Source organism: Anopheles coluzzii, chromosome 2 (assembly GCF_943734685.1).
Source record: "Anopheles coluzzii chromosome 2, AcolN3, whole genome shotgun sequence".
Lineage (NCBI taxonomy): Eukaryota > Metazoa > Arthropoda > Insecta > Diptera > Culicidae > Anopheles > Anopheles coluzzii.
This window is the reverse complement of record NC_064670.1, coordinates 82,549,586-82,562,634: the sequence shown is the minus strand read 5'-3', so window position 1 is coordinate 82,562,634 and position 13,049 is coordinate 82,549,586. Positions and strand designations below refer to the sequence as shown.

At 48.5% G+C, this 13,049-nt stretch overlaps 3 protein-coding genes across 3 annotated transcripts; 2 read left to right on the top strand and 1 right to left on the bottom strand.

The window, feature by feature from the left end:
* The first annotated feature begins 610 nt into the window (after window positions 1–610).
* LOC120949814 (tectonin beta-propeller repeat-containing protein) lies at window positions 611–6,724 on the top strand. The gene is made up of 4 exons (XM_040367345.2): window positions 611–3,556; window positions 3,625–4,696; window positions 5,730–6,185; window positions 6,261–6,724. Exons 1-4 carry the CDS (start codon window positions 1,083–1,085, stop codon window positions 6,300–6,302), a joined length of 4,044 nt encoding a protein of 1,347 aa, XP_040223279.2. The 5' UTR covers window positions 611–1,082; the 3' UTR covers window positions 6,303–6,724.
* Window positions 6,725–7,251: 527 nt separating this feature from the next.
* Window positions 7,252–8,931, top strand: LOC120950541 (ankyrin repeat and MYND domain-containing protein 2). Its single transcript, XM_040368663.2, has 2 exons — window positions 7,252–7,341; window positions 7,420–8,931. Exon 2 carries the CDS (start codon window positions 7,433–7,435, stop codon window positions 8,681–8,683), a length of 1,251 nt encoding a protein of 416 aa, XP_040224597.2. The 5' UTR covers window positions 7,252–7,341; window positions 7,420–7,432; the 3' UTR covers window positions 8,684–8,931.
* A 49-nt stretch (window positions 8,932–8,980) lies between these two features.
* On the bottom strand, window positions 8,981–9,625 carry LOC120961324 (uncharacterized). Its single transcript, XM_040385031.2, has one exon. It carries the CDS (start codon window positions 9,623–9,625, stop codon window positions 8,981–8,983), a length of 645 nt encoding a protein of 214 aa, XP_040240965.2.
* Window positions 9,626–13,049: the final 3,424 nt, after the last annotated feature.

The window sequence follows — 13,049 nt, the reverse complement described above, 5'->3', positions numbered from 1 at the left end:
TTCCCTAGCAAAAGACCAATGGCAGGCCACAGGACTTGTAAACGATCCATTCTCTTGGAGATTCCGGGGACTGATGCCGTTTCGTAAACTACTGATTTCAATTCTAGAACTGACTCTGATTCTGAAGCCAATTCTGATTACGATTCGGGAGCTGGTTGCGAATCCCGTACCGATTCCGAATCCGGAGTCGATTCTAATTTTGGAATCGGCTCAAGAACCGGCTCCGGAATTTGATTCCGAGCTCGTAATCGGAACCGGGTAGTTCCGATTTCGAGCTCCCACCACTAGTTTGTTGACATTAATACGAATACCAAAAACCGGGCAAACGACAAATCAGCTGTTTGTCAGTGGATGAAACAAAACGTTCTTTTTTTTGTTGAATAAAAAAAAATAGCTTATTTTTTAAAGAAAAATTACACCAATATTTGTTTCAAAACTGCATTATTTGCATTTAGTAAAAAAAACCTCCACATTCGTCTCTGGCCGGTTCGATCGACCAGTGTGTATGTGTGTGTTGGGTGTGGGGTGAGGGGTAGGGGGGAGGGCTTGTTTGTTTACATTCGCTCGAGGTGTGTTTGTGTGCGATGTTTTCCGATAGGGCATGACGGGCATTGTTTGAGAACTGTCAAACGAAAATTTTCCGATCGCTCTATGTATAGCTGTGTGTGGAGGGGAGTTGATTTAAAAAACGATGATACACTTTACTAGTACACACCAGTGGCTGTGACTTGTGTGTACATTGTAATAGAACGTAATTACACTGCAAGCTCGCGATGGTTCGAATGTAATCTGCTCGGCGTACATTGTGTGAAAAATCCCGTGCGTGTGCTGGCTGCTGTGAGCGGACGTGTGAACATTCTGCACCAATCCCTACTTCCCCCTTCGGATCGTCCTCGGTTATCGATTATTTGCGACAAGGATACACACCAGGCTGATTTGTTTGCACAATCACAGTACCTGCTCGCCGTTCGTATCCCCACCGACTATTGACTTGGAATTCATCGTCGTCATTGTCGTCGTGCTCGTTCAAGGATAAGTGGCACCGCACTGCCCATAATAAGAGAAGTTTGTCACGTCGAGCCATGCCCAGCACGCTGCTATTCGCCAACAGCAATGAGGGCCGTGTCTATGCACTCTCCACTTCCGGATCGGCCTGGCGCGAGTTCCTCTACCTCGGGCTGGAGTTTAAGAAGATCTGCGTGGTGCCACACTTTATGTGGGCGATCGGGGGCGACCGGCAGGTGTACGTGCACGTGCACGGACTAGACGTGCCGATACGGCTCAAGGAGGAAGCGTACGAGAACGAGCGCTGGCTGCCGATCGAAGGCTTCTCGAACCGCTTGCTGCCTACGGATCGGTACCATTTCTCCAACGCGGACGGTACCGTCGACCGAAACATCGACAAGGTGCGGCTACCCTCGATGGCGTGGCAGTGGGAGGGCGAGTGGCAGCTCGATCTGACCCTCGACGGGCAGCCGCTCGACCATGACGGGTGGACGTATGCGGTAGACTTTCCCGCCACCTACCATCCGCAGAAGAACTGGAAGTCGTGCGTCCGGCGCCGGAAGTGGGTACGCTTCCGGCGCTACTGTGCGCTAAACTCCTGGTGTGCCGTCGCCCCGCTGCACAAAGACCCGACGCAGGAGCCGTTCATCGACGTTTCGATCGGCGGCGCGAATGTGCCCGGCGCATCGCCGGGACTGCTGCTGGTGTGGGCCGTAACGGCGCACGGCCGGGTGATGTTCCGGTCGGGCGTCAGTACCACCGCACCGGAAGGGTTGCGCTGGACGGCCGTTACCACACCGTCCGGGTGCGAGGTGTCCCAGATATCGGTCGGTGCCACCGGACTGGTCTGGGCCGTGCTGTACAACGGGCGAGCGATCGTGCGGGCCGGCATCACGCGGGACACACTGACCGGCAACAATTGGCTGGAGGTGAAACCGCCCGGGACCAATCTCAAGATCGCGCAGGTGGCCGTCGGCACCAACTCGGTGTGGTGCGTCACGAACGACAATCACGTGTGGTTCCGGCGCGGCGTACACGGGGAAGCGTCGGGCGTTAGCGAGGATGCCGCCATCGGGAGCGGGTGGGTGGAGATGGTTGGCAACATTTCGTACATCTCCGTGGCGGCCAACGATCAGGTGTTTGCCGTCGGGTCGGAAGATCGCGCCCTGTACTTCCGGTCCGGCGTGTCGGCCACCGATCCGACCGGCAAGAAGTGGCGCCTCATTCAGCTGCCGATGCAGCTCAGCCGTACGTCGAGTAATTTTTCCTTCTCCAGCCGGCAAAGTGGAAACAGCTCGCCTACTACGACGAAGCACCGCAGCTTGAACAGCCTGTACAAGGAGCGGCTGCAGCAGGAAGCGGGCAACGCGGGTGCCGCTGGCGGAGGAACGATGGCCGGCGGGGCGGGCATCGAGGAAACGTCCCGTTCGGCACCGACGGCAAACGTGAAGAACCGACCGGAACTGTGGCACAAACCGGAACTGTCGCCTGATGCGCTTGCGACCCAGCTGGAAGCGAAACAGCATCTACAGCAGCAGCAACAGCAGCACGTGGGAAGTCTGGTGGAGAGCAAGCTCGCCAAGAAGGTGTCGCTAGAGAGTGTGGCCGGCACGAGCGTCCCGGTGAGCAACGAGGTGTACGAGATTTCGGGCAAGCAGCTGAAAAACTCGCGCGCCTGGAGCCCGGTCCGGTCGGTTGGTTCGGTGGTCGGCACGGAGGCACACCCGGAGACGGACTCGAGCGTGTTCGAGGGCGAAACGTCCCGCGATTCGGGCGTGTTTGGCGAGTGTGAAGACCACGGCGGGTCGCAAAACTGGACCGACTGTGAGGTGCAGTGGGTGGGCTGCTCCGCCGGTGCCGTCACAGTCGATCCGGCCTTGCTGCCGAACTGGTTCAACGATAGCTATTCGCAGAACGCGTCGGAAGAGCTGAACCAATCCTGGCGGCTGCAGCTGCTAGAAGATCTCAAGAAACGTCTGCCAGCGGGCGAGATGGAGAGCGGCGCCTTTGCACACTACGAAAAGGCGATTGAAATGAGCTCGTGGGTGAAATCGGGCGAAGCGCGTTGTGCCAAGTCGGGCCACCCGTTCGAGGACTGTCTGATCGAACTGGAATGGGTGAACAATCAGGGTACCGGGCCCGACTCGGGCACGCTGACCGTGCTCAACTCGGACGGCATTACGACCAAGATGCAGTTCTCGCTGTCCGAAATTACGTGCATCATGTGCTGCAGTGAGCCCGGTTCCCCCCGGCTGGCCATCCATGCTCCCCGGCTGCCACCGGGATCGTCGCCATTGAAGCTGCAGTTCAGCGGCGATACAGATTTGGAGGATTGGATCTCGCATCTCACCTCGGTCTGTTGCCAAATCAACGAGGTGCAGGGTCGACCGTCGGCCCGCTCGGTGTGGATAACGTCCGGGATGGGCGATGTGTTCGTGTTCGACCCGATTAATCTGGAGTCAGCGCAGTGGGAGGAGGCGGCCAAGAGCTATCGCCAACGAATCGATCTGACAGCGACCGAAACACCGTACCTAACAGCTCTTCATAATGGGTGAGACATGGGTCGTTCATCCTACGGATACTGAAGCGTTTGCTAATATTGTTGTTCGTTTTCCACAGTATGCTTATCGGTTCACGGCTGGAAATTTCGGGCTTCATATACGACGACGCCGACCAGGTGCGGTTCGATCTGCAGGGCCACCCGACCGTCCGGTTGCGCCACAAGCTGGAAACGCAGCGCAACATTCCGCTGCACATCAATCCAAGGTTTAACGAGAACCTGACCGTGTTTAACTCGATGGCCGCATCGGCGTGGAGTGAGGACGAAATACGCGACAAGCTGGTCACGTTCGCACCGGGGGCAGAATTCAAGCTGGAAATCTACAGCGATACGGACGGGTTCCGGGTGCAGGTGAATGGCAAAGAGCATCCCAAGTTTCACTACCGCAGCGGACTAGCACCGGACACCGTGTGCAGTCTGTACAGCAGCGGCCGGGTAAAGATACTGCAGATCGTGTACGACAGTCCGCGAATCATCATCCCGCTGCGTGATGTGTACTGGCGCCAGATCGGGGGCCACATGAAGCGGGTCGTTTCGAGCAAGGCCGGTGTCGTTTGGGGCATCGGGTACGACAACACGGCCTGGGTGTACTCGGGCGGATGGGGCGGCGCGTTCCTGAAGGGGCTGGAGACGAGCAGCCAGGGCATCAACGTAATGACGGACACGCAAAACTACTACATCTACGAGAACCAGCGCTGGAATCCGCTTTCCGGCTTCTCCTCCACCGGACTGCCGACCGACCGGCACATGTGGAGCGACGTGACAGGCAAGCACAAGCGCAGCAAGGAGCACGCCAAGCTGCTGTCGATGCACTGGCAGTGGATCAGCGATTGGATGGTAGACTTCCACAATCCGGGTGGGGTCGATCGCGACGGCTGGCAGTATGCGGTCGATTTCCCTGCTTCGTACCATGCGAAAAAGCAGTTCACGGACTACGTGCGACGACGCCGCTGGTACCGCAAGTGTCGGCTAACGACGAGCGGACCGTGGCAGGAGATCGGCAACACTAAGGTGGTGGACGTAGCGCTTCAGCCGGATAGCGATGATGCGGACTGCACCATCACGGTTTGGGCGATTGCGGCAAACGGAGATGTACTGTACCGTCGCGGTGTTTCCCAGTCTCAGCCAGCGGTAAGTGGCGTTTGTATTAGTGATGTGCTCATTGGAGCGCACCCACGACTGTAATCTGACTCCGGCTATTGTTAGTCCAATTCCGATTCCGAAGTCGGAGTCGTCCGAAGTCGTTTGGAGTCGTCCGAAGTCGTCCGAAGTCGTCCGGATTCGCCCAGAGCCGTTCGGAGTCGGAGTCGTCCTAAGTCGACCGGAGTTATAGTCATTTGGAGTCGTCCAGAGTCTATCGGAGTCGGTCGGAGTCAACAGGAGCAATGTGCTTGTGAACTGGCATTTCATTTCGTTGTGTTTTTGTCACTCACTTTGCACGTGCACTTTATAAACAGCCCTTTGTTTCGAAGGCCGACTCCGGCCTACTCTGGACAACTCCGACTCAAACCGATTCCGGACGACTCCGGAAGACTACAACTCCAGCCGACTCCAGTCGACTCCGACACCGAACGACTCCGATCTGACTCCGCCTATTGTTAGTCCGATTTCGACTCCGGCAAAATGGAAACCACCAGTTCCGCACGGAATCGGAGTCGCCCGGAGTCGTTCGGAGTCATTCGGAGTCGTCCGGAGTCGTTAGGAGTCATCTGGAGTCGTTAGGAGTCCTCCGGATTCGCTCAGAGTCGTTCGGAATCGGAGTCGTCCAAAGTCGGCCGAAGTCGACCTGAATCAGAGTCATTCGAAGTCGTCCAGAGTCGATCGGAGTCGACCGGAATCGGAGTCGACGCGCGCGTGCACATTATATACAGGTCTTTGTTTCGAAGGCCGACTCCGACCTATTCCTGACGGCTCCGACTCAAATCGATTCTGGACGACTCCGGACGACTTTGGACGACTCCGGACGACTTTGGACGACTCCGGGCGATTTCCGTTGATTCTGAACGACTCCGGATTATGCTGGGCGGACCTACCTTCCAGGGTCGGTTACGAAATTATCGGAGTCGGATCAACGGATCTTTGCCAACTTTATTTATCATTAATATTGATGTGTTTTTTCTGCAATCTCCCCTCACGGTGGCTGTTTCGATCCATTGCTTTGCAGGGTACTGGCTGGGAACACGTTCCATGCGATCAACCCCTCACCAGTATTAGTATTTACGACAACAAAGTTTGGACGGTGGGCAAAAATGGCAGTGCATTCCTGCGATGCGGTATTACGGTGGACAATCCACTCGGCAGCAAGTGGCAGCTGATTGAACCACCGGGAGGTGTTAGTTTTAAGCAAATCTCGGCAGGAAAGTGTGGCATCTGGGCATTGGATACGGTTGGGCGGCTTTCGGTGCGGAAGGAAATTAACGGCACATTTCCAGAGGGTAGCCACTGGCAGCTACTGCCCAACGTTCTGAACGATCCACCGCACTATGAGGGAAACAGTGGGTTTAAGAACGTTTCGGTTAGCGAGCACGTGTTTGCCGTCTCCCAATCTGGCTACGTATGCAAACGTAGCGGTATTACGCCCTTGAATCCAGCAGGCACTGGATGGATTCTCGGTATTCAGGTACGTAATTCAAGCGACGTACTACGGTTGAATCTTTTTAGTGTTTATTTGACTTTTTTCCCTCAATATTTTTAGGCAAACTGGAGTTCCGTTAATGTGACTGGGTTTTACGATTGAACGACGAGGTGATAAAAACAATCTACTTACTTTAAAGTGGTGTATTTAGCTTAAGGAAAACGTTTAACAACAACGCTATAGCCTAAAAGACGCTATTGCTTTCAAAGACAAATCTACAAAAAAAATCTCACTGTACATGAATGTGTAATCGTATTTATTGACAAATCCTGCTTATAATTCCAGCAATAACGTCAAAACTACTGTTGCTTCAAACCAAAATGAAGGATTTATTCCTGTTCAAAGCCATTAGAAGTTGCTTTACAAGCTATTTATACGCTGCAACCGCTGTGTGATGTTTTAGTGAAAAACAAAAATCAATGCGTTCCACCCCAATACATAGTTTTAGTTCAAAATTGACTGATAGGTTGAACGCGGAATTTTCGGTAAAATTGATTACAATAAACTTTTTGCTGTAACTGTAATGCTGTATTGTTTAATTCTTGTTTTCTTGAGCAAATAAGGATACTCATTATCTAAATGTATCCATACGAGTCCTGATTACTCAAGACGACTCACGATGACTCCGGTTGAGTCCGGATGAGTCTGAATGAGTCCGGGTGTAAATATAAAGTATAATTAAAATAACAAATTAATAGGACCTTTAAGTGTTTCGCCTAACTTTTCGAATTCATCCGGTATCGTTCAGAGTTGTCTGGGCTCGTTTAAAATTACAGGATTCGACTTCTGTTTTAATTCAATGCCAGAGTCGGAGCGGATCCACGACTCCGTTCCGTATTTAACATCACTAAACCATATGTTTGAAGGTTACACTATGGGCCTTAGACATGGCATGGCATATGAAGGGTTATCTGAACTAAATAGCATGTAAATAATTATTTTTTATTAACTAAAACCACTATGATTTAGCAATTAAGGATCAAAATTATTTTAACTATCTACAAGTTTAAACATTATATTTTTTTATTTTTTCAACTGTCAATCGCTTTGTACTGTGGAAGACTCAACTCCATGTTGCCTTCTGTCAAACTCTTCGAAGCGCATGTTTGTAGTCAAAATTTTGCTGTGAGTTTGCAAAGAGGTAAGTAGTCTTATCTTTATCAAATATTCTGGTGCAGAAAATAGCGAGCAATTGAAACACTTTCGATCAAAATTACAGCGTTACCCGAATAATGTCGTCCGAAAAACCTAACACTGCGCAGGATGCCGCCGACATCAGCGATACGAAACCCGCCGCACCGAAGGTGGTGCTGACCGCCGACCAGCAGGCAATATTTAATCGCATTGCAAAGAATGAAAATAGCGAACTGCGCCTGCTGCTATCGCAGTACAAAGCCAGCGTCGATTTTGTGGACGAAAATGGCATGACACCGCTGCAGCACGCAGCGTACAAGGGCAACAAGGAGGCGGTGCAGCTGCTGCTGGACCAGGGCGCGGATGTGAACTCCAGCAAGCACGAGTACAACTACACAGCGCTGCACTTCGGAGCCCTGTCCGGGAGCGCTGAGGTGTGTCTGAAGCTGCTGCTGGCCGGTGCCGATGCGAAGGCAATTAATTCCGTCGGTCGCACCGCCGCCCAGATGGGTGCATTCGTGGCGAACCACGAGGCGGTCGGTACGATCAACAACTTCGTCCCGCTGAAGGACGTGGAGTGCTACACGGTTGCACGGGGCCAAAAGGAGGCGCTGCTGCCGGTGGTGCTGCTGGAGCCATTCCATAGCTTTATCATGCAGGTCAATATCCACCCGGTGCGAATACTGCTGAACCTGCAGCGGTACGGTCTGCTGGCCTCGGACATGAAGAACCTGCGAGCGGTGCTGGTGGAGATGATGGAGCGCGAGATGAAGCGGCGCGGTGAGGTGAACGAGGTGATGGCCTTCAAGTACCATTATCTCGGGTACGTGATGGGCGAGATTGTGAAGCACCGCGACTACGCCAACTCACGGCGCGATGCGCAACAGGAACAGAAGACCGATTTCGTTGAGCTGTTTGCCAAGCGGGTGCTGAAACCGAACAAGGACGGCACGCTGGAGTACGTGGAAGCGCTCGTGCGCGAGTGTGTGCGAGAGTTCCCGTTCCGTGACTGCACCATCTTCCGGCAGATGGTGTCGCAGCTCGCCAGCAAGGAGAATCTCGCCCCGGCCCTCGACATTGTCCGTGCGGCCATCAATGGGCAGCGCGGCTTCCAGGACACGATCACGTACTGCAGCTCGTGCGGCGAGGAAAAGCCGGACAAAAAGTGCTCCAAGTGCAAGGAGGTGCAGTACTGCGACCGGGAGTGCCAGCGGTTACACTGGTTCACCCACAAGAAGGTATGCAGCCGACCGTCTGGAGCGGCCGGCGAGGCACCGAACGCGGCCGCCGCCAAGGACATCGATTCGACGGAGATTAGCGAGCAGCTGCAAAAGTTGGTCGCCGGTTGAATGGAGAGGTTGGTGGCGGATTGCGGCGATGGGGAGGACACTTGCAAAGAGCACTATTTTATGTATGTCCCAGTGTACTGTATGTGTGTGTGTGTGTAATGGCAGGCGAAGACGAAGGTTAGGCAATATTGTACCGTAAGTGAGAAGAAGCTACAGTGTGTCTCGCACTTTTCGCATTTGGTCTGTGTCAGTAATGTGTAATAAGCTAAAGCTGATATGGAATAAAGAAATCAATTCCATCAAACAAACTTGTTGCACTGCTATTTGGTAAGTTTTAATTGGTTTTCTTTTTATTGATTATTTTCCCGGCCCTACATTGACGTTAATTTGTACCAGGGGCGAACGTCTTTCCTTGTCCTTGATATTCTTTACATCATCTTGTTTCACAACTTTGTCATCGCTATTAGCCTTATCCTTAATATTTGGTTTCCGGAGTTGATCGTTGTTGAGGCTTTCGGGTGTTTTTGGCTTCAATTCTTTGCTCTCGGATTCCTTCACTTCGTCCAATTCATTCTTTTTTCCTTCCTTTTCTACGTTGCTTGATGGAGCATCCTTCGGGGGTATATTCGACTCTTGCCGTTCTTCATCCTCGGCCAGTTCTGTCTTGTTGCTTCCAGCAGGACCTTGCTTTTCCTCCATATTACCCGATTCATGATGCGCATCTGGTTGAGCTTTCTCTTCTAAGGCCTCCTCCTCCCCATCCGCTGAACGCTTCTCATGCTGAACTTCCAATCCGGGTTGTTTAGGCGGTTGTATGTGCAGGAACCTTTCGTACAGCTGGATTAAATAGTCGTCAGAAAATCGGTTTGCTCCGAAGGAAAGTCCCTTCAGCGGGGCAATTTCCTCAACTGGATGGTCAGCTTTCTTCTCAGTGACTTCATAGGGTTTGGCAAAAACAGATGAAGCAAGGGCAACAATAAGGAGGATGGTAACCTTTGCCATATTTCTGTACCGTTGACTGTTTGAAAGCGTGAGCACGAGTACGATTTAACTGATATCGACTTCAAAGATTGTGGGTCCTTTTATACAAGTTTAATGTTGTTTAAATCGCAAACAAGCATGAATATCAGCGATCAAATAATGCTTCTTACAACTGCTTGAACTGCTTGAATTCAGGTGGAACTGGTGATAACAAATAAATTATTCGATGAAGAGTGTAGTTTTATCTCACGTTTCTAGCTCGCTCGTACTTGAATGAATGTTGTTTTACAATGAGTCTTATTTTAAAATTGTACTCTTGTTGGTCTTGGTCGCGTGTACTGCCACACAATCGATTTTTTTTTTGTTACATTTGTGTATCAGTTTAGAATGATTGAACGATTTAATATGACAATTTAAACAAGGAGGGTGTAGTCTTTCCTTGTTTCGTGTTTTATTGTGCCTTTAAAATAAATTTTGCTACTTCGATTGATTGAGTTGGTCCCTTGGTACATTTGTCAAGTCATTCGAAATAATAACATTTTGGTCACGGGTTCGAATCTCCCGGGGACCGATCCCTTATGGAGGCTTATAACTTTTATATGCGTAATCGAATTACGATGCAATGTTCTGTTGAAAATTAAAATAGTTTCTATCTATTTCTATCTATATGTTTCTCTATATCTGCCCTTAAACCGTATAACTCCTAATTGTTCTTTTGTTATAACTTTTTAAACTTGACAGGATTTAAAAACAACAATATGTAAAAATATTTATTTCAGTACTCAACAAAACAATTCGAAGTAACGTGGCTCTTGATGTTATTATATTGTATATTTTTATTAAAAATTCAGATTTTTTAGAATTTTAGAAAATGCTTTATCCTTTTAATATAATTAAGTAAAAAATCTGAAATATATGTTAGACGTGTAATATTTTGTTCGAAATAATCGAATAGTCATTGTGATGTGAAAATTGTGTGAAGTGTGAATTGTGTTGTGATTGTGTGTACTGGAAAAAAGTAAAACTATATTTACGGCATGATTTTTTTTTATATTTTAGCTATAACATATCTATATATGAATCTATTGAACTCGTTGGAGCCACGGGTCGGACTCGACTATACTTTGCTGAACCTACTGAACCTACCGAACTCCCGTGGGACAGCGGGTCGATCCGTTAGTGTGCCGAAGAATGCAAAAAAAAAGAATAACGTAACTTTACCCAGTTATATATTGTTAATGTTCAGGATACTTTGTCTTCATTTACTAGTTTAAAGCATTAAATTAAGTTTATATAATAGGCAAAGGTGTTGTTTATTCGATCATCTTTCTAGAATGATAATAATAAATAATAAATTGAATTTGCAGTTTAAATATATCATTGTTTATTTATTTTATTTAAATTCACATTATTTCGGCTTCGGCCGTATTTTCAACACATTAAGTATCGACCGATTTTACTCTCAGGACATTTGCTCCCTGTATTTTTTGCCTTATACCGGGCATACTCGGTTGAACGTATTTAGAATAGGTTTAGGTTTGGTGTCCGGTTCTATGGATGTTTGGTGCGTGGTTTGAAAACTATCATTGTTCTTCTTTTTCCTATTCTACTACTACTACTACTACCAATATTTTCTTTTTCTTCTTTTTTCTTCTTATTCTTCTTCTTCCTCTTCTTGGCAGAACATCATACTATTAAATAAAGCTAATTTTATGCAACGTAATCGAAATGTCCGACCTTGATACGAGAGAATGGTTCAGTTGGGATAAAACTACCTTCGTCCTTTATAGGAAGCGGCGTTTCTGACCAGAACCAGAACCAGAACTGTACGATTCATTCAATTCATCATAAAGAACGAACGACCTACGTTTATCTAATCATCGTTCATTGATTCTTTATAAATCATAATGTACTGAGTTAGTAATCAAAATAACGTCCTACCTGCCGAAATAAAGAACGTATTAGTAGGCCAGGTCGTTCATTTCCCTCATACAAATATGAACGTGAACCATATGACCAGGATATTCACAAACAGAACGACCTATCCGTCGAAATAAAGAACGTCTTAGTAGGCCAGGTCGTTCATTTTCCCCACACAAATATGAACTAGAACCGTACGACCAGGACATTCACGAAAAGAAAGACCTATTCGTCGAAATAAAAATTGTCCTGGTCTGCCAAATAATTTTCAAGATGTAATAAAGTGATTCTTCTTACGAAATTATATCATTTACCATATTTTCATAAACTGAAATGAACGAATGAATCGCGTTTCACGTTCAGTTCATCTAAATGAAAGAAATAGTACGTTCACGTTCATGGAAATGAACCGAATTATCAAGCCTAGTGCCTACCGTTTCATCACGCGGCTATTACTAACATATACCATTTGTAAGTTGTAATATAATTGACATATAAGAAAAAAATCTTTCTGTCACAATTAAGCGTTTAAAAATAGTTCACAAGTTCTACATACTATTGAAGGACAATTTTGTGATTTGTAAATCTGCTTTGAAACCAAGCATTGGGCAACACGTGATCGTACATACGTGCCCATGGGGAAAGTCCAATTACGCATCAATCTCAAGTGTTGATAAATAAATTTTCAAACACTCACCAGAACTCCTTCGTCCGGGAAAGTACGCAGCATGATAGGGGACACACAAATAATTATCTCGACGATGATTTGAGATTTTATATCGCCAATATTATTTACATACCCCTCTAGAGCAGCTGGGTATATAATGGCCGCATTCCGAACAAATCACCATCAGTACCATTTTCGCCAAGCATCCGTTTTGTAAAGTTGTGAATAATGGGAGCAGCAATTTTGATTGTACTACTTGGGCTCGTTGCCATCGGATCGGCCAAGCCGTACGAGCCGTATCGCAAACCATCCTCACCCAATCAATATCCGCTCTACCCGTACAATTTCAATCTCCTGTACCCGGAATCAGGCCGTGTTTCGGATGAGTTCTTAAACCGCCTCTTTGCCGAACTTCCCAAAGATGCTGCAGGAAGTGTGCCGTTTGTACGCCTTGACGATAAATCATCGAACGATCAGTATCAGGAAGATGGACCAATTTCCCAGTCGCTCGATCCTCGACCGGAACAAACGATCGATAGTGAACTACCTAACCAAGGACCGGCCGGTAAGAACGAAGCTGACAACGAGCAATCACTAAGCAATCCCGATGCACAGAAGGAAGCCGCTGTTGAAAAGCCGATTGAAAATAATCCATCCAAAGATAGCGAAGGGCAGCGTGAAAAGCAGGAAAACTCCGAGAAACAGGCAAAAGAGGATGAAAGTGAGGTTGAAAAAGCTCACAAAGGCGACGGAAAAACAGCACACGAAAGTGATAAAACCAAAGAAGCACCAGAAAAGCATCACAACCGTCCTCAAGCTGAGCAGTCTAATTCCAAACCTCAGTACAGCAACGGTCCC